The 16,898-nt window shown below is 66.8% G+C and overlaps 1 protein-coding gene across 1 annotated transcript; it reads left to right on the forward strand.

Annotated features, from left to right (window-relative positions):
* Window positions 1-2,563: 2,563 nt before the first annotated feature.
* SLC38A3 (solute carrier family 38 member 3) lies at window positions 2,564-16,445 on the forward strand. The gene is made up of 16 exons (XM_069812371.1): window positions 2,564-2,719; window positions 10,502-10,653; window positions 10,811-10,895; window positions 10,991-11,106; window positions 11,595-11,668; window positions 11,749-11,841; window positions 11,933-12,014; window positions 12,878-12,960; window positions 13,117-13,175; window positions 13,644-13,817; window positions 13,952-14,031; window positions 14,428-14,528; window positions 14,630-14,754; window positions 15,186-15,330; window positions 15,821-15,924; window positions 16,023-16,445. Exons 2-16 carry the CDS (start codon window positions 10,544-10,546, stop codon window positions 16,125-16,127), a joined length of 1,536 nt encoding a protein of 511 aa, XP_069668472.1. The 5' UTR covers window positions 2,564-2,719; window positions 10,502-10,543; the 3' UTR covers window positions 16,128-16,445.
* The last annotated feature ends 453 nt before the right edge of the window (window positions 16,446-16,898 follow it).

The following is a 16,898-nucleotide window of genomic DNA, read 5'->3' on the forward strand; positions in this document are numbered from 1 at the left end:
CCAAGGGGATTTATGGGTTCACTTTAATCTGCTCCATCTCCGAGTGTGGCTGAAGGATAAAAAATAGGGCAGCTTTTGGCTGGGGAATTGGTGAGAAAGCAAACCGCACGGGGGTGGGCTGCAGGTGAGGGCTGTGGCGCGGCACAACGCTCAGCTCCTCACCACCGGTGAGGCAGGATGCTGCCGGCGGGACGCGCCGTGCCGCACTCCCCCAAAGGCTCCTCACATACGGGAATCCGGCGTCAAACTTTCCAGCCGGCTGGAGAAAACCACACGGCTGCAGTTTCGCAATCTGCTGGATCCCAGGCACAGGCCTGACACCACCAGAGCTGTGCAGGGGAAGCACTGTCTGCTGGGGTCCTTGGGGGGCTGAGAGGAGGGTTGTAGCCAGTCTCTCTCCCAGGCAGCCCCTGGCTGTGGCGAGGGGACCCGTCCTCATGTCGGCTCCCCCCTGTATGGCCAGCCTGGCTGTACAGGGCTGGAGCCGCCATGTACTGGCTGCAGGGTGAGGGGACCCTCTGGGACAGGCTCTGGGAGGTTTGGGATGTCTTTGCTCTATTTTCCTCCTCCTCACTGCTTTGATTTTCTGCAAAGCTTCAGCTGGGCATGGTGGGGATGGTGTGGGCATCTGCTTTGCTCAGCTGAAAAGGGGGAAACGATGGAGGCGGTTGTCACACGCTGGGCAAGAGACAGGATGATGAAAAGGGGGCATGGCTTCATTTGTGCCAACAGGAGAAGGGGAAGGGCGGCATTTGGAGGATGGGAAGGAGCTGGCAGGCTCTGAGTCACTGCCCACGCCCTGGCCCCCCAGCATGCCCACCCTGCCAGCGGGCACTGCACCCCATGCCGTGGGGCCGTGCTGCCTGTCCCCATCCCCAGCTGCCTGGACCATGTTTGCTTACAGGGCGGCAGCTCTTGGCCTCCTTTTACAAACCACAGCGAGGTGCGTTGCCGCCTGTCCCCAGGGCGTCTCCACACCGGTGCCACGTGTCTGGCGCCCGCATTTGCCAGGGCAGGGGAAGGGTTAAGCGGATGGCTTGAAACCAATCATGTCCATGGCTCTGGGTGCCTCCGACTCCCCCCTTGCCACCCTGCCAAACCTAGCTGCCTCTGGTCCCCCGGCATGCCAGCCAGCGCTGGTTCAGCAGTTACGCATGCTGCTGTTATTAGAAATTAGTTAATGGATGTCTCTGACCAAAGGAGAGCAGCAGTAACAGGAGCCGTGGGATTGCCAGGAGCGCGAGGAGGGCAGAGCTGCTGCTGAATATTTAACGTCCCGCAATGGCTGAGCGAGAGGGTGCCGTTGCTGCCAGTGGGGCGAGGGGAGGTTTTCCTCCTCCCAGCCTGATGGCGATGCTTGCTGCTGGCCAGTGGAATCGTTTCCATCCCAGGCCGCCCGAGGCTTCCCGAGGATTTATGAAAGATATGCGTAACACAAATAAAGCCTCCCAGCAATGCATGGAGCTGTCCTGCCAATGTGCGGCGGCTGTGCAGGGCTCGCTGCTCTGCATGGGGAGGTGGGTGTACCAAGCCCCAGCCTCGCTGCAGCATGGACCCCAAAGATTTTCCTCTAAGGTAAAAGCCAGGCAGGGCAGAGGAGCAGGAGGCAGTGTGGAGGTGACAGCCCTTGGGAAGGGGCAGGGAACCTACAGGGACACAGCTGGTGGCTGGCCAGGAGCTCCTGGCTCTCCCTGCAGTGCATGGGATGCTCTTGGGAGAAGAAATTTCCTCTTTGGGGCACTTCCTTGGGGATAGACCTCAAAATAGTGTCTCCATGAAAGAAGAGGTGTTTCAGCTCAAGTGGGGAAGTTTGATGGAGACTGGAGGAGGGGACCAGACTATTCCCCCCACTCTGGGTCACGTTGGGATGATCCCACATGGATTGTTTGCTCCTAGTGTCCTGAGGTGCCAGGGCAGCCACTGCGGGGGTGGCCGGCACCTCGAATGGGGCAGCCAGCTGGGCTGGCTTAACGTGGGAACGACTAGAGCTTCCCAGGCCGGGGGGAGAACCTGTCTGCGGGGGGTGCTGGGGAGGACCTTCCCCAGCTGTTGGGCGACTCTGCCCCTCCCTCTGAGGGGAGAAAACCCAGCACCCGCCCTCAATGCATGCTGGATTTAGCCCTTCAGGTTAGGTTAGAGCAACTGCAAGAGCCCTGCCGCTTCGAGAGCCAGTCGCTGGCCTCCGACAGCAGCCCCCGGGTGCTCGGGGTAGGGATACCCGGTGGGGCGTCAATACCCGGTGGGGTAGCGATGGCCACCGGGGTGGTGATGCTCGGTGGGGCACCGGTGCCGGGTGGGGTGGCCATGCCCAGTGGGGTGGGGATGCTTGGTGAGGTACCGATGCCCGGTGGGGCACTGATGCCCGGTGGGTGGGTGATGCCCGGGGGATGGCCATGCCCGGTGAGGCACCAAGGTCCGGTGGGGCGGCGATAGCCGAAGGAGGGGCGGCGGGCGAGGCGGGGCCGGGGCCGGGGCCGGGGCCGGGTGCGCTCCCCCCCCGCCCCGCGGCCGGTCACTCCCCGGCGCTGCCCCTGACGCTGTCCCGGCGGCGCGGAGATTGGGAGCCGCTGCTCTGGGGGCGGGCCCGGCTCCGGTTTAATCTCCGGCTCCGCCGGGATTACGGCCGCAGGATAGTCTCTAATCCGCGGCACCGCGGGGCTGGCCACCGGGGGCTGCTCGCCCCAGCCCGCAGCAGAGGCACCGCCGGAGAGGGGGGCAGGTAAGTCGTCGTCGTCGCCCCCCCCCCCCAGTCCTTCCCAGTCTCCCCAGTTGCACGCACCCCCGTGCTTTTTGCCTTCTCCTTCGAGAAACTCCGTGGCTCAAGGCTGCCGGGGGCTCGCACCCCTCGCCTCCCCTCAGTCGTCCGTGTCCCGTCGTGTGTCCCCCCCCGCCCCGACCCATCTCCCTTCGCCCCCCGCCCGGCCCCGCTCTCCTCCCGCAAAGCCCGGTGCTCCCCTTCTCCTCCTCCTCCTCTTCCTCCCGGAGCCGGACAAGTTCCCCCGCCGGCCCCCGGTGGCACCGGGGAAAAGCTCCGGGGCTCCGGCTGCCCTGGCAGGTGGCAGCGCCCCGGGGCTGTTTGCTTTGCTTTTCTCCTGCCACTTCCCTCTCCAGCTGCTGAAACCCTCCCGCGGGTGGGTAACAAATCCTGCGAGGGCAGAGGGAAGGCAGAGCGCTGCCTCGCACCCTTTCCACCCAAATGCCCAGGGAAACCTCCTGCCTGCGGCGTGGTGCTGGGGGGCTTCGGCGTCACCGCCCGCTTTGCGGGTAATAATAATAATAACAACGTCAACCCTCAAACGCTCTTTTCTTTCCCTTTTTTCTGCTTTAATTTTTAATCCCCCGTGGGAACAACATATGTTTCTTAAGGCTGGAAGCGGTCGTAGCCGGGATCGGGTGTCAGGGTACTGGGGCGAGGAGCGGTGCACGGCGGGGGGCACGGCTGGGGAGAGCGATGCCGGCCACCACGGGCGCTGCCGGGCCTTGGCTGGGTTGTGCGTGCGGTGCTTCTCCAGGCCGGGGTATTTATAGAGCCTGGCTGGCCAGGACGGCAGTGTGGAAAAGCAGGCGGCACATTGCGTTCCCACCGGCCACACGTGTCCCGTGCCAGCCGGCACGGCGGCCTGCTCTGCCCAGGGCGGCTTGCAAATGTCCTGCCAGAGAGAAACCTTCCCCAAGGGGAAACTGAGGCACAGCAGGCAGCTGCTGGCCTTGGGCTCCCCGTGGCGGGGGCTGGCTCTGTGGTGGCACGGGCGAGCCAGGGGACCCGGCAAATCCCCGGCAGGTGGGATGGAGGGAAGGCAGAGCCCTGGCGTGGGGCTGAGCCCTGGCTGGCTGCGGAGGGCATGGCTGCACTGAGCCGCCGTGGAGGAGACGGGGAATTTTCCACTGGCGTTTGGACCAAGCCCAAGCTGAGCCGTTAGACCTGCCCGGTCCCTGCTGCTGGCCACCGGCACGCATTCACCCCCCAGCTTTGTGGGGGCACCCCAGAGAAAGCCCTCCGTGCCCCGCGATGCTGCCCTGTCCCCCAGGGACCGAGCGCTGGTGTGCCCTGGCTCTGGTGGCCAGGGATGCTGGGGGACAGCAGGGGCACCCCGGCTCACCCGGGGACGGCATGGGGGGTGCCGGCACCACGGGGGAACCTGGCCAAGGCGCAAAGGGCCCCACAGCGCCTGGCCGTGCTGCAGCTGTAATCACACGCCGGGGCCGTAGCCACGGCAAACAAACAGGCACCGGCAAGGCCTATTTTCCTTGGCGCGTGGGGACGGGGGGAAGGAGCGGGATCCCACGAGCTCCTTTGGAAATGCAGCCCTTGAGAAAACAGAGGCGGGTTGGGGCCGGGCCCCCCGTGCCCCCGGCCCTCCTCGCCGCGTGGGTCTCGGCCGCCGCACGCCTCCCTGGCCACTGACGCAGGTCCGGGGCTGGCTGAGTCCCCCGTGCTGGCGGGGGGACAACCAGCGTGGTCCTGCTGTCCCTGGACCGGGGAGAGGACACCAGGGTGGCGGGATGGCCTGTTGGTGAGAGTGGCAGGGCTGGGGGCAGAGGTGGTCCCACAGGGCTTGGGCAGGTCGCGGCCCCTGGTCAGGACAGACTGCTGTGCTGGGGGGGCACACGAGGCCAGCCCCTCCTGGTGTCCCCAGCACTGCCTGCAGCAAATGGCAGTTTGGATTTTTTGCCATCAACCCCTCAACATCATCCCACCTAGGCCTGGTGTGTATTAGGGAGTGGGAACTCCTGGAAAGCGTCTTGCTTCTGAGGTGAAACACATCTCCAGAGGTGCGATAGAAAACCTAATGTGTTTTTTTTTTTAGGCGTTACCTGCCCATCAGTCCCTGCAATGCCACCATCTGCGCCACCATCCTCCCTTGGTGGCCCTGAGCTCCTGATGGGCAGTGCACTGGCTTTAAATTTAAAGCAACCACCAACATTGAGCCTAAAGCTGGCTGAGACGCTTTGGGCTCAAGCCGCTGTCCCATCGAGCCTCCCCTAGAGCCATGCTGGGTGCCACGAGCCTCACGCTGTGCCCACCCTGTCCCCGTCCCTGCTCCCGTCGCCATGCTGCCAGCTGCCTCTGCTGCCTGACCTTGTCTCGCACGGGCTCAACACCTTCCTTCCACACCGGGTTGTGCCAGTGGCAGCCTGGGCTGTCCTGGTGTTGGGCATGGCTCCCCTGCTGCTCCCTGGCCTCCAGACCCATGCCTCAGTTTCCCCACCACTCTTCCCAGCTCGCCTTGGTAGCAGTGCTTGGATGTGGGAGGACGTGGCATGGTGGTGGTGGCTGGTACCTGTCCCGTGGCCCCATCCTGGGGCACATGACCAGCATGGGATCGCCGTGGCCGAGCCACGCCATGGCTCTGGTGCTGGGAAACCCTCCCCATGCCCCCCCTGTGATGTTTGGGTCTGCAACCCCCTTCCTTGCGGTGCCTTTCCCCTCCCTGATGTGTTTCAGACCCTAGCACGTCCCTTGCTGCTGAACGGTGCTGGGGCTGGTGGCCACGAGCCTGCTGGCACATCCCCAGGATCGGGCAGAGCCATCCCCGAGGACAGGGGTGCTGCTTGTGGTCTTCGAGGGAAGACCCTGGGTGGACACCATTCCCTGCATGGTGTGGTGGGGACGGTCTGGAGCTGCCGGGGCAGGTGTCGGTGCCGCCACAGCCCAGCTAGCCAGGACAGCGCCTTCGAGAGCCACTTGCTCCTTCTTGCTGCTGCCAATTCTGCTCTGGCCGGAGCGCCGAGGGCATCGCCTAAGCCTGAGGCTGAGCCACAGTGTGGTATTTGGGGCTGAAACCCCAGGTTGCCCTGGGGCTAGGTGAGCCCAGGACTGGTGACTGCGCCGCCCAGCTCCTGCTGGGACCACGAGTGGGGTGTCTGGCATGGCTGTTTAGTGGGGCTATCTCATGAGGGTCTCCAGCAGGTCTGTTTGGGGAGGGTCTGCAGTGGGGCTACCCTGAGGGGCTTTCCAGCCATGCACTGGGCAGGTTGTCTCCAGTCGTCCCTCCCCACGGCTGCCGGTGTCCCCATGCATGTGGGGGGTACACCCCTGAATCCTCACCCCCACAGGTGAGGTGCACAGCCGTGCCCCTGCGTAGCCAAATTTGCCCTTCTGGGTGCCTGCTGCCCCGGAGAGAGGTGGGACGATGGCACTGCCTCTGCTTGGCTGGGAGGTGCTGGGGGAGAAATGCCATAGGTTTAAAAACAGGTTTGGGGTGCTAATTTTAGGAAGGCAGGTCAGGGGGAAGCCACGTCTGCCTGTGCTTGGGGGGAAGGGCAGGCCCTGCTCCCGCAGGGTCGGGCTGGCTCTGCTCCCAGCACCCGGGCTCCCAGCGCCGTCCCGGGGGAGGGTTCTCTGTGGAGGGGCAAAGGGAGGTGCGGGGGGGTCCCCGCTGTGTGTGCCTGCCGTCCCGGGGCCAGCCTCCCCGGCGAGGTGATGCTCAGGGACCCCCCCCAGGTTCGGGCTGTTGCCCCAGCTCTGCCCACACCCCCCAGAGCCCAGCAGCGGTCCTGGGGGCTGACCAAGGACCCCAAGGTAGGGGTCACCCCATCCCCAGTAACAGTCCAGGGGACTGACCGAGGACCCCAGGCCGGGGGTCACCCCGTGCCCAGCAGCGGTGCCAGGGGTGACTCCAGGGCTGGGGGCTGATGGCAGTGGGGGGACACAGCTGGTGCCCCTGCCTGCTTGCCCATGCTGCCTGTCCCTCTGGGAGGGCTCTGTTGCCAGCGAAGCTGCAGGGAACATGAGACCTCTGCGTGCCCGGCTCCGCTGAAACCCGAACAGCCACCTGGGCAGGCAGGCACAGGCAGGGGGGCCTTGCTGCCGGCCCCCCGGCACACACCGGCAGCAGTGGGGTACCTGGCTGTTAGCACGCAGGCCGGCAGCTGCGGCAGGCTTGGCGCTAAAGCCGGATTACCACCCGGAATAGTCCCGCGGCCCCAGCTGGGGCGGATTAGCCGGGATTCATCTGCAGAGGGAGAGGAGATGGGGAGGGGGTCTCTGCGCTGCTGGGGTCCCTGGCCTGGGGAAGCACCCAGCCGCTGCCAGGGAGACCCGGCGCCTGCGTCCCCCACGGGTGAGAGCAGTGGGTGCTCACGGGTGGGTGTCATGGGCTGCAGGGACATGGTGGGTCATCGCACCCCGGGCTGGTGCCACGTGGCACGGGCAGGGCTGGCAGGCAGCGGCTGCCATGTGTGCCGTACTCCCACCGGCATGGTGTGCTCTGGTGGGGACCGTGCCATGCCGAGGCTTGACTGGGGGAACCGGCACAGCAGAAGGGCCAGGTTTTCTCAGGGTGATACGCGTCCTCCTCGCCACGCTGTCGGGTGCGACGGACCCCCCCACCCGACGCATTCCGCTGGCATTGCCGACAGAGCTCCCCTGCCCCAGCCTGCCCGTTCCCGGGTGTGCCTTGCTCCTAGCTGGGATTTTCCACCTTTTAAATAAAGTCTGCGTGGAAGCGAGGTGTCAGGCGGAGAGATGCAGCCCCTTCCAGGACCGGATCCCCCGCTGGGGTGCCCTTGGCCCCCAGAGCGAGCCCAGGGCTGCCTGCTGCCTGCCTGCCAGGGCAGGGCAGGGATTTGGGAGCCCTGCCGCCCCACACACGTGTCCCCATCGTGGCGAGGCGGGGGAAGGCATCTGCGCTGGCCGGGACGCGGCGTGCGAGACCAAACGTAGCCTCCCCTGGTGCGCAGACGTGGCCGACGGGGAGGGTACGTGCCGCCCTATGCATACTGCTCGGCGTTCCCCGCGGGGGGGGCTGCGGGACGGCACTGGGGCCCGGCTCAGGCTGCCTGGCCATGCCGGAGGGTTGGTGGGGTGGACATGTCCCTGGTGTCTCTGAGCGGTGGGACAGCAGGAGCAGCCCCAGAGAGCCGGGACTGGGTAGGGAGAGGTGGGAGGTCTCGGTGCAGCGAGGCTGTCACTGTCCTTGTCACCCAGAGCCGGCAGGCAGTGCAGAGGCGCACGCTGGGAAATTAGTGCAGCTGGCTCAGCACCCCCAGGGACATGGCCCCGGGGGGCCACAGCGGGGGGGGGGGGTTCTGTGCCCACGCATGTGGCAGTGCCCATGCTGTCAGGGTGGGCGAGCGGGCACTGGGGCTGGCGGTCAGGAGGGGGACGATGCCAGGTGGCACACGTGCCGCCCAATGTGGCAGCGAGGACGGCAGCATCCCATCCGTGTGGCAGCCCCGCGGTGGGCTGGGGCTCTCGGGGCTGGCAGGCCACGGGAAGAGATCCCCGGGGAGATGCTCTTTGCCCGGAACAGAAGGTCCCCAGCTGAGGTGGGCACACAGGGACAGGGGTGAACCCGCTGCCCCCAGCCCTGGGGGGGGGACCCACGCCACCCCCCCGGGGCCATCCGCCACTCCATGTATTTGCTGTTCTGCCCAGCCTTATCGCAAGGCAAACAGCGACAGGCAGGGCACGCTCTGCCCGATCGAAGCATCTCCCGTTCCCTCCCCTTTCATCTCCCCCCCCCTTCCCCGGCCACCGCTGCCGGGAGACCCTGGCCAAGGGGCAAAGGCCGGGGCTGGCCGGGGAGGTGGCAGCGAACTGTGCCGGGACAGTGCCAGGGCTGTGCCAGGGCTGTGCCAGGGCTGCCCGGTGGGAGGAAGCGTCTGGGTGGCGGTGCTAAGCCCGGTGCATGCGAAATGAGCCTGGCCGTGCCGCTTGCTATTCCGAGAGGCACTCGGGGGAAGAAGCTGGTATTTCCTGAGCCGCCCTGCGAGGTGTAATTATAACCTGGGAGAAGAAAGGGGCTGCAGAGGAGAGCGCCCAGCCTCCCCGGCGCCCGTGGGGGAGCGGGCAGGGGGAGCTGGGCAGCTTCTGCCTGCCACGGGTGGGAGGCAGCGGAGCCCTGCCTGCGGGCAGGCCGGCGGTGCTGGGGGGGTTCGGGGAGGTGATGGAGCACTGGGGATCTGGTGGCCCCTCTTGAGCCCAGCACCGGGAGCGGTGGGTTCGGCGATGCCCGCCTGCGGCGGCGGGAAGGCGCAGAGTTAACGGCGGCGTTTGGACGTGCTGGCAGCCTTGTTCGTGCCTGGATCCGGCCCAAGCAGAGGCCTAGCAGAGGGGATAAATCATCGCCCAGCGCCTGCCCTGCGCTTCCTTCTTTTCCCCCGCACGGCTGAGCCTCCCTGCTCTGGTCCCCGCTGGCCTGCGCCTCGCCTCAGTTTCCCCACCGGGCTGGGTGCCGCAGGCAGGGTGGCCCAGCCGTGTCCCCCCCCCGCCCAGGGCCAGCCTTAGGGGCTCGGCCCCCCCAGCAGTGCTGGCAGCCGGCGCGTGGCCTGGGATGACCCTGCCTGGTCTCCTCGGTGGCCTGGATGGGCAGGGACAGGCAGGGCAGCGGCTCAGGAGCCTGGAGGTGCTGGCACCCACACCTCGCCATGTCATCCTTCCCCTGCGTGCCGGGGCGGGGGCTGCTGTCCCCAGTGTCTTCTTGCCCCCGTAGTGCCATGGGAAGACTTGCCTGGTCCCCAGGTCCACCGATCCCCTGGGAGCACAAAAATGGGCACCCGCCGGGACCCCAGGCACCGGGGTGATGGGGCAGCAGGATCCTCCTGGGGTTGGGGACTGCACCGCATCCCGGCCAGCCCTCGCCTCCGGCTGGGTGCCGTCGTCCCTCGGCCAGACATGGCCCCAATGTGGAGCCCCCCCAGCTGGCCGGACAGGACCCCAGCCCCCCAGGGTGGTGGGGGACCCTACCCCGGCTGACAGCCTGCCCCAGAAAGCCACCCGGTGCCGTTTCCCAGCGGGGCGGGGAGGGCTGGGGCTCGCACAGAGGCAGCTTTGTGCGGCGTGCCAAGGCATCCCGCGCTCGGCAGCCCGGCCGCCTTCCCCTGCCAAGGAGCTGTCTCCCGGCCCCGCGCTCTTTCCTGCTCCGTTTGTCCGGCCCTGACGTGCCCCTGAGCCCCCTGCCTTGGCACCCCAGCAGCACCGTCCCCGGGGCGGCGGGACGCAGGCGAGCCCTTCGCACTGGGCAGTGCCGCGGGCTTTACGTAACAGTGGTGGCTGGGGGGTCCCCGAGCTCCCCACCCCGTCCCCAGCTGCCCTCCCAAACGCCCCCGCTCGCCTGTCGGCACCCGTCTCCAGGAGGGGAAACTGAGGCGTGGAGCTGAGAGCTGTGGGCAGGGGAGCGGAGGTGGGCAGGCGTCGCGGACAGAGGCTCCGGGGCTGGGCTGCGGGCAGGGGAGCAGGGCGGCCCCGCGGGGTGGGCTGTGGGATGGCTGGCAGGGCCAGGGGACAGTCCCACCTGAGGACCCTCGTGGGGCTGTTGGAGCTGGGGTGAGCTCCGTGGGGCGTCGTGTGCTGAGCGGGCAGAAGGGAGAAGTCCAGCCATGGTGATGCCCGGCCAGGCATCCCTGTCATCCCTGGGTGCCCGTCACTGCGGTGCCACCAGCACTGGTGCTGAACCCGACTCAAGCATCCCAGGTGGATGCGGGACTTGTGGGACCCCACGCCAGCACCTCCTGTGCTCCCGCCCAGAGCTGGACCCTTGTTGCCCCCCTCTTGCAGAGCCTGAGGAGAGCCTGCAGCAAGCCCAGCCACCTCCCCGCCATGGACGCCACGGACGTGCCCCTCCAGGCCGAGATGGTGGAGCTGGTGCCCAACGGGAAGCATGCGACCGCGCTCACCGCCTCCGCCGTCCCCTCGCTGGCAGGTGACAGGTAGGGGCCCTGGGACAAGTAGGGGTGCCAGGGGTTTGGCAGGTCCTCCCGGCTGCTCCCTGCCGTTACGATGCCAGCCAGTGCTGCCCAGGCACAGGGAGGGGCATGGCAGACTCCGGCTCTGCTTCACCCTCACCCCCCTCCCTCCGGCGGCCAGGTTTGAGGAGAACCAGTCTGGCACAGCGGAGATGGAGGAGTTCCTGCCCCATGGCGCCGAGAAGAAGCAGACGCACTTCACCGATGTGAGTATGGTCACGGACACCGTGGTGGTGGTGGGATGGGGGTAGCTCACGGTGTGACTGGTGCATCCCCTCCCCGTTGTGTCTCCTGCGTGCAGTTTGAAGGGAAGACGTCTTTTGGGATGTCCGTCTTCAACCTGAGCAATGCCATCATGGGCAGCGGCATCCTGGGGCTGGCCTATGCCATGGCCAACACCGGCATCATCCTCTTCCTGTGAGTGCTGCACACCTGTGTGGGTGTGGGTGGGGGGGTCCAGGTGTGGGGGGCTCCTCCAAGGGGATCAGTGGGTGGCAGGGATGCGGGCGAGAAAGGAGTCCAGGGCTTGGGGTGAGGCAGGGGCCGGTGTCCTTCTGCCTGAGCAATGCCCATCCCTGGCATGAGCCTGTCTGCCCCTGCTGGGTGCTGTGCCCCACTGGGGAGGAGGAGGATGAAGGCTTAACTTCCTTAATACGAGAGCAGATTTCCCCATGTGACCCAAAGAACTCGGGTGCTGGCTCCCCTTGGGTGTGGGGACATGGACCCACAGGGCTAGGGCAGCTCCATGGCTGTGGGGTCCCCACACCCTGCGGCCCATCCGCCGCGTGAACACCCAGCTGGTGCCAGCGCAAGGGGCCGGGTGGCCTGCCTGCATGGGGTTTGCCCCATGGCTGTGTCCAAGCCCGGTGCTGTGACCCACTGGTGACGGTGCTGTCCTCTCGCAGCTTCCTCCTGACGGCGGTGGCCCTGCTCTCCAGCTACTCCATCCACCTGCTGCTCAAGTCCTCGGGCATCGTGGGTGAGTGCCGGGTCCCCAACGGGGCTGTGCCGGGGGGTCCCCTCCCAGCCCTCACCCCGCCACTGCTCCCCGTCCCGCAGGCATCCGCGCCTACGAGCAGCTGGGCTACCGAGCCTTCGGCACGCCGGGGAAGCTGGCTGCGGCCATTGCCATCACGCTGCAGAACATCGGAGGTGAGGACGGGGCTGGGGGGGGACGCGGTGGGGCAGGGACAGGACAGGACCGGAGCACGCTGGCGCAGCATGACCTTGGTCTGCCCCGCAGCCATGTCCAGCTACCTGTACATCGTCAAATCCGAAGTGCCTCTCGTCATCCAGACCTTCCTCAACCTGGAGGAGAAGACCACGTGAGTGCCTCCTGCCCACGCTGCCTGCATGCCTTCCCCCGGGCAGGCGCCGGGGCTTCGTCTCCAGCTGTGCAGCCCATGGCAGGGATTTAGTGCCATTAAGCCACTACTATTTTTGATAACTGTCAGTGCTGAATAAGCCCCTGGGTGGGATTAAACCGGGCTGAACTTCCAATCCCTGCTCCTCACATCCCCTTGGGATCAGGCTTTCCTCCTTGAGCAGAGCCCGGGGCTGCGGGGTGGGGGACGGGGGGTCTGGTTGGGAATGGGTCCCCTCCACCCCATTCCTGCATCCCCACCCGGCAGCATGGGGGGTGAGAGCCAGGCAGATGCTGGGCAGAGCTGCCACTGGGACCTCCACCAGTCTGGGACTGGGCGTCCAAGCCAGGGTCAACCCTGGCTGCTCCGGGCACTCGATTGCACATGAGACCAGGGCTGGGCAGGGGTCCAGCTCCACGGGCGGATGGGAGCAGCTCCCCCTGCCTGGGGTGTTGAGGACCTGGCTGAGCACCTTGCAGATGCTGGTACCCCAGGCTGCCCACAGGCAAACATGTGCTGAGAACAGCAGTTCTCAGCCTGCCCACAGCACCTCTAGCCCTTGGGGATGCACCGCTATGGGGGTTAGGTAGGACCCCAGCTCAAGGGTCCCCAGGGATGCTGGCCTCAGGGGTCCCCAGGGACACCATCTCAGGGGTCACTGGGGATGCCAGCACAGCAGGGATGCCAGCCTCAGGGGCTGCCAGTGTCCCTGGAGCTGCCAGCTCCGAGGTCCCCACGGATGGCAGACAGCCCCCCCACTGATGGCTGCCTGTGTGTCCCGTGCCCCGGCAGAGCGGGGCAGTGAGCAGGCCCTCTGCTTCCAGGGACTGGTACATGAACGGGAACTACCTGGTGATCCTGGTTTCCATCACCATTATCCTGCCCCTGGCCCTCATGAAGCAGCTGGGTAAGTCAGGGGGATGCCGCCTGTGGCACCAGGGTCTGGCACCCTGGGGCTCTGGCAGGGTGATGATGCCAGCCTGGGGGTGGTGGGCAAGGAGGCGACAACCAGCCAGCACGAGGGTCCTGCCCGCACCCACCAGTTGCTCTCATCCCTCCCTAGGCTACCTCGGCTACGCCAGTGGCTTCTCCCTCAGCTGTATGGGCTTCTTCCTCATCTCGGTGAGTACCTGCTGGCACATGCCAGCAGCTTGGGATGCCGAGCATCCCTTCTGCCAGCGTGCATGGCTCCGCCAGTGCTCGGCCAGGCTGCGTGCTATGGTGACAGTGGGGACAGCGGGGACAGTGGGCGCTCCGGGCTGTGGAGATGTCATGGCAGTGCTGTCACGCTGCTGGGTTATTTTTGGCTGAAGGAGCCGAGTGCTGGGGAGAGGGGAAGGGAGAGGGTGCCGGGGGGAGAACGGCGCGCACAGCCCTTCCACGTGCCGCTGCCCCGCTCTGCCCACTGCCCACCCTGGCAGGGGCAGGCCAGGGGGCCAGCATCGCTGCGGGGCACTGCCAGCAAAGGGTGCCCCATAGAGGGGTCCCTCCAGGGCCACCCTCCCTCTGGGTGCAGTGCTGGCTTGGGCGGCCGGTTCTGGGGGGTGGTGGCACTGGGCACTGACTGTCCCCATGTCCCCCGCACCCCAGGTCATCTACAAGAAGTTCCAGATCCCCTGCCCGCTCCCCGAGCAGGAGGGGAACTTCACGGGCAGCCTCAACGTCACCCCTGTCAGCACCAGTGACTACCAGAATGGCTACACCGTCCTCCAGGCGCCTGACCAGGGCACCTGCACCCCCAGCTTCTTCACCCTGAACTCCCAGGTAGGGACCTGGGATGCACCCCTGGGGCTCTGGGTGAGCCCCCACCCCGTGCACCCCATGAAGATGGGTGGTCCCAGCGCTGGTGGCACCCACCAGCTTGGCCCCCGGCGCTCAGCCACCCTTCTCTCGCGCAGACGGCATACACCATCCCCATCATGGCCTTCGCCTTCGTCTGCCACCCCGAGGTCCTGCCCATCTACACCGAGTTGAAGAAGTGAGTCCTGGGTGGGGGCACCCACGGGGAGGGGTGGGCTTCGTCCAGCACCCACCCAAAGGCAGTGCTATCCGGGTGTGGGACCTGCGCTGGGGCATCGTGGGGAGGTGGGTGATATGACCCTGGGATGGGTGGGTGGGTAGTGGGTGATATCATCCCCAGGAGATTGGTGATATAACCTGGGGTGGGTGGGGGGGTGTGTGACTGGTTGGTGGTGGGTGATCCAACCCACGACGCAGCCCAGGAAGGGGGACGCTGCCCCTGTCTGCATAGCCCGCATGCGCCCCAGGGTGCTTCGGCATCACCCCTCCTTGCTGGGTGGGTGCTGGGTGCCAGCAGGTGCCAAGGGGTGGGCTGGGCCGTGGGGGGCCGTGCTGAGCCCACCGTCTCCTGCAGCCCCTCTAAGAAGAAGATGCAGTGCATCTCCAACATCTCCATCATGGTCATGTACCTCATGTACTTCTTGGCCGCCCTCTTCGGCTACCTCACGTTCTACGGTGAGTCCTCGGGGAGGGGGCTGGGAGCCCTGCCGACATGCCGGCACCGGGGGGGTGGCGGTGTTGGGGCTCACCCAGCGGTTCCCCGCCGGTGCCTGCAGGCCGGGTGGAGTCGGAGCTGCTGCACACGTACAACAAAGTGGACCCCTTCGACGTGCTCATCCTGTGCGTGCGGGTGGCCGTGCTGACGGCTGTCACCCTCACCGTCCCCATCGTCCTCTTCCCGGTGAGTGGCCTCATGGGGCTTTGAGAGGGGAAACTGAGGCAGTGATGGGGCCGAAGCCCGGGGTCAGGGTGGCAGGGATCGGTGGGTCTGCAGGGATTGGGGAACGGGACAGGCTGGGTGTCAGGGACAGGGCTGAGGCAGGGGAGGGGGTGACAGGGACCAGCGGGACTGTGGGGACAGGGCTGGGACAGGGGAGGGGGTGACAGGGACCAGTGGGGCATCAGGGTCAGGGCTGGGGCAGGGGAGGGGGTGACAGGGACCAGTGGGGCATCAGGGTCAGGGCTGGGGCAGGGGAAGGGGTGACAGGGACTGGCAGGGCCGTGGGGACTGGGCTGGGAAGGGATGCTGGGGACCATCCTGCCTGTGGGGACAGGGGATGGGATGGGCCCTGGCTTCAAGGATGGAGCATGACACCCCATCCCTGTGCCCAGGTGCGCCGGGCCATCCAGCAGATGCTGTTCCAAGGAAAGGACTTCAGCTGGATCCGCCACGTCACCATCGCCGTGGTCCTGCTGACCTTCATCAACCTCTTGGTCATCTTTGCCCCCTCCATCCTTGGCATCTTCGGCTTGATCGGTGCGTGGCAGCACCCCGCTCCTGTCCCTTTGCAGGCACCGGGTGTTGTGGGCAGCATGCCAGCCCCTGCCCCTGCCTGGCGCTGGGCTTTGCCTGACCCCCCCGTGCCTCAGTTTCCCCTTCTCACCGTGCGGGGACCAGGTGCCGTGTGGGGGTTCCTAGCCCTGTCCCTGTCCTGGCAAGCTGGTTCCCACAGGGGTTGCCGGCCAGTTGCCACGCTGCCGGCCAGCACTTGCTCTTCCCCTGGGTATTTCCCTTGATCCCCCAAGCCAGGCTCCCCCCCCGCTCAGCACCCGGCTCCGTGCCAAGGCCCTGGCTGCGGGGAGGGGCATGGGGACAGGGCCAGGACACGGCGTCCCTGGGTTCCTGGAAGGCTTTGCCAGGGCTGGCGGTGGCAGGCAGGGGGACAGGACCTGGCCCGGCAGCGGGGCTGGGAGGGCTGAGCCGTGGGGCGGGGGCCCCCTGCCCGCTCTGTCCCTGTCTGCTCCAGGTGCCACCTCCGCTCCCTGCCTCATCTTCATCTTCCCCGCCATCTTCTACATCCGCATCATGCCCAAGGACAAGGAGCCACTGCGCTCCACCCCCAAAATCTTGGTAAGCATGGGAGGGGGATGACAGGAACGGGGGTCCCGAGGCTGGGCTGGGGACCCTGTCGCCCTGGCTGTCCCTGACCTGCTTCCCTGTCCCCGCAGGCTGCCTGCTTCGCCCTCCTCGGGGTGCTCTTCATGGTCATGAGCTTGAGCTTCATCATCATCGACTGGGCCACAGGTGGGGGGAAGAGCGGCGGCAGCCACTAGCCAGCACCAGGTGCCCACGCCAACCTTCCCCCCACCCACCGGTGCCCCAGGGAGAGCCGGCCCCGGGGCTCAGCCCCCGTGCCGCGGCCCTGCCGGGCTTCCCTGGGGACCTTCCGCCGTCGCTGCCCATCACCCGCGGCGGTGGTGAGGGGGCATGAGCCACGGCAGGTGCGGGGACCCCCCCGACCTGTGCCCAGGATGGGGCAGCGAGCCCGGGGCAGGTGCTGTGCCCCCACCCCGCTCCAGCGGGTACCTTTCCTGCTCCGCGCCTCAGTTTCCCCATCTGTAAAATGGGGAGAATAATACTGCCCTACCTCACCGGGAGCTGGCTGTCAGGTGGAGCTCGTCTCTGCACACCCAGAGCCGCCGGCAGCGGGCACTGCCAGGGGCGCGGGGCACTGCCCGCCGTGGGGGCCGAGGACCAGGGCACTTTTCTGGCCCCCCCAGACAGCATCGAGAGCCCTGATGAACAGTGTCTACGGGGGGCTGGAGTCTAGCGGGGTAGTCGGACCTGTGGCAGTGCCCATGCCCAAGCCACCCACCCTCTTCTCCTGCCATCCCCCAGTCCCTGGTGAGATGCCACCCCAGTGCTGTGGCATCACGGGGGCACCCCAGCCCCTGCAGGCAAGTGTGGTCCTGCCACCACGGCTGGCCATACCCAGCCCGCTACTCTTGAGCCTGCCGGGGGAACGGTTGGCTCTCGGTGCCCACGGATGGGACCCCGGTGACCCCCAGGTCATGCTTGGGGACTGGCCGCATCGCTTTGGGGAG

The sequence above is a fragment of the Haliaeetus albicilla genome, chromosome 24 (genome assembly GCF_947461875.1).
Source record: "Haliaeetus albicilla chromosome 24, bHalAlb1.1, whole genome shotgun sequence".
In the NCBI taxonomy this organism is placed as follows: domain Eukaryota; kingdom Metazoa; phylum Chordata; class Aves; order Accipitriformes; family Accipitridae; genus Haliaeetus; species Haliaeetus albicilla.

Excerpts from the sequence above, each read along its gene's own strand:
- SLC38A3 (XM_069812371.1), top strand. The coding sequence starts at position 10,544 with ATGGACGCCACGGACGTGCCCCTCCAGGCCGAGATGGTGGAGCTGGTG. Across the intron at positions 12,015-12,877 it reads AACCTGGAGGAGAAGACCAC|GGACTGGTACATGAACGGGA; the intron begins GTGAGTGCCTCC and ends CTCTGCTTCCAG. Across the intron at positions 13,176-13,643 it reads TGGGCTTCTTCCTCATCTCG|GTCATCTACAAGAAGTTCCA; the intron begins GTGAGTACCTGC and ends CCCGCACCCCAG.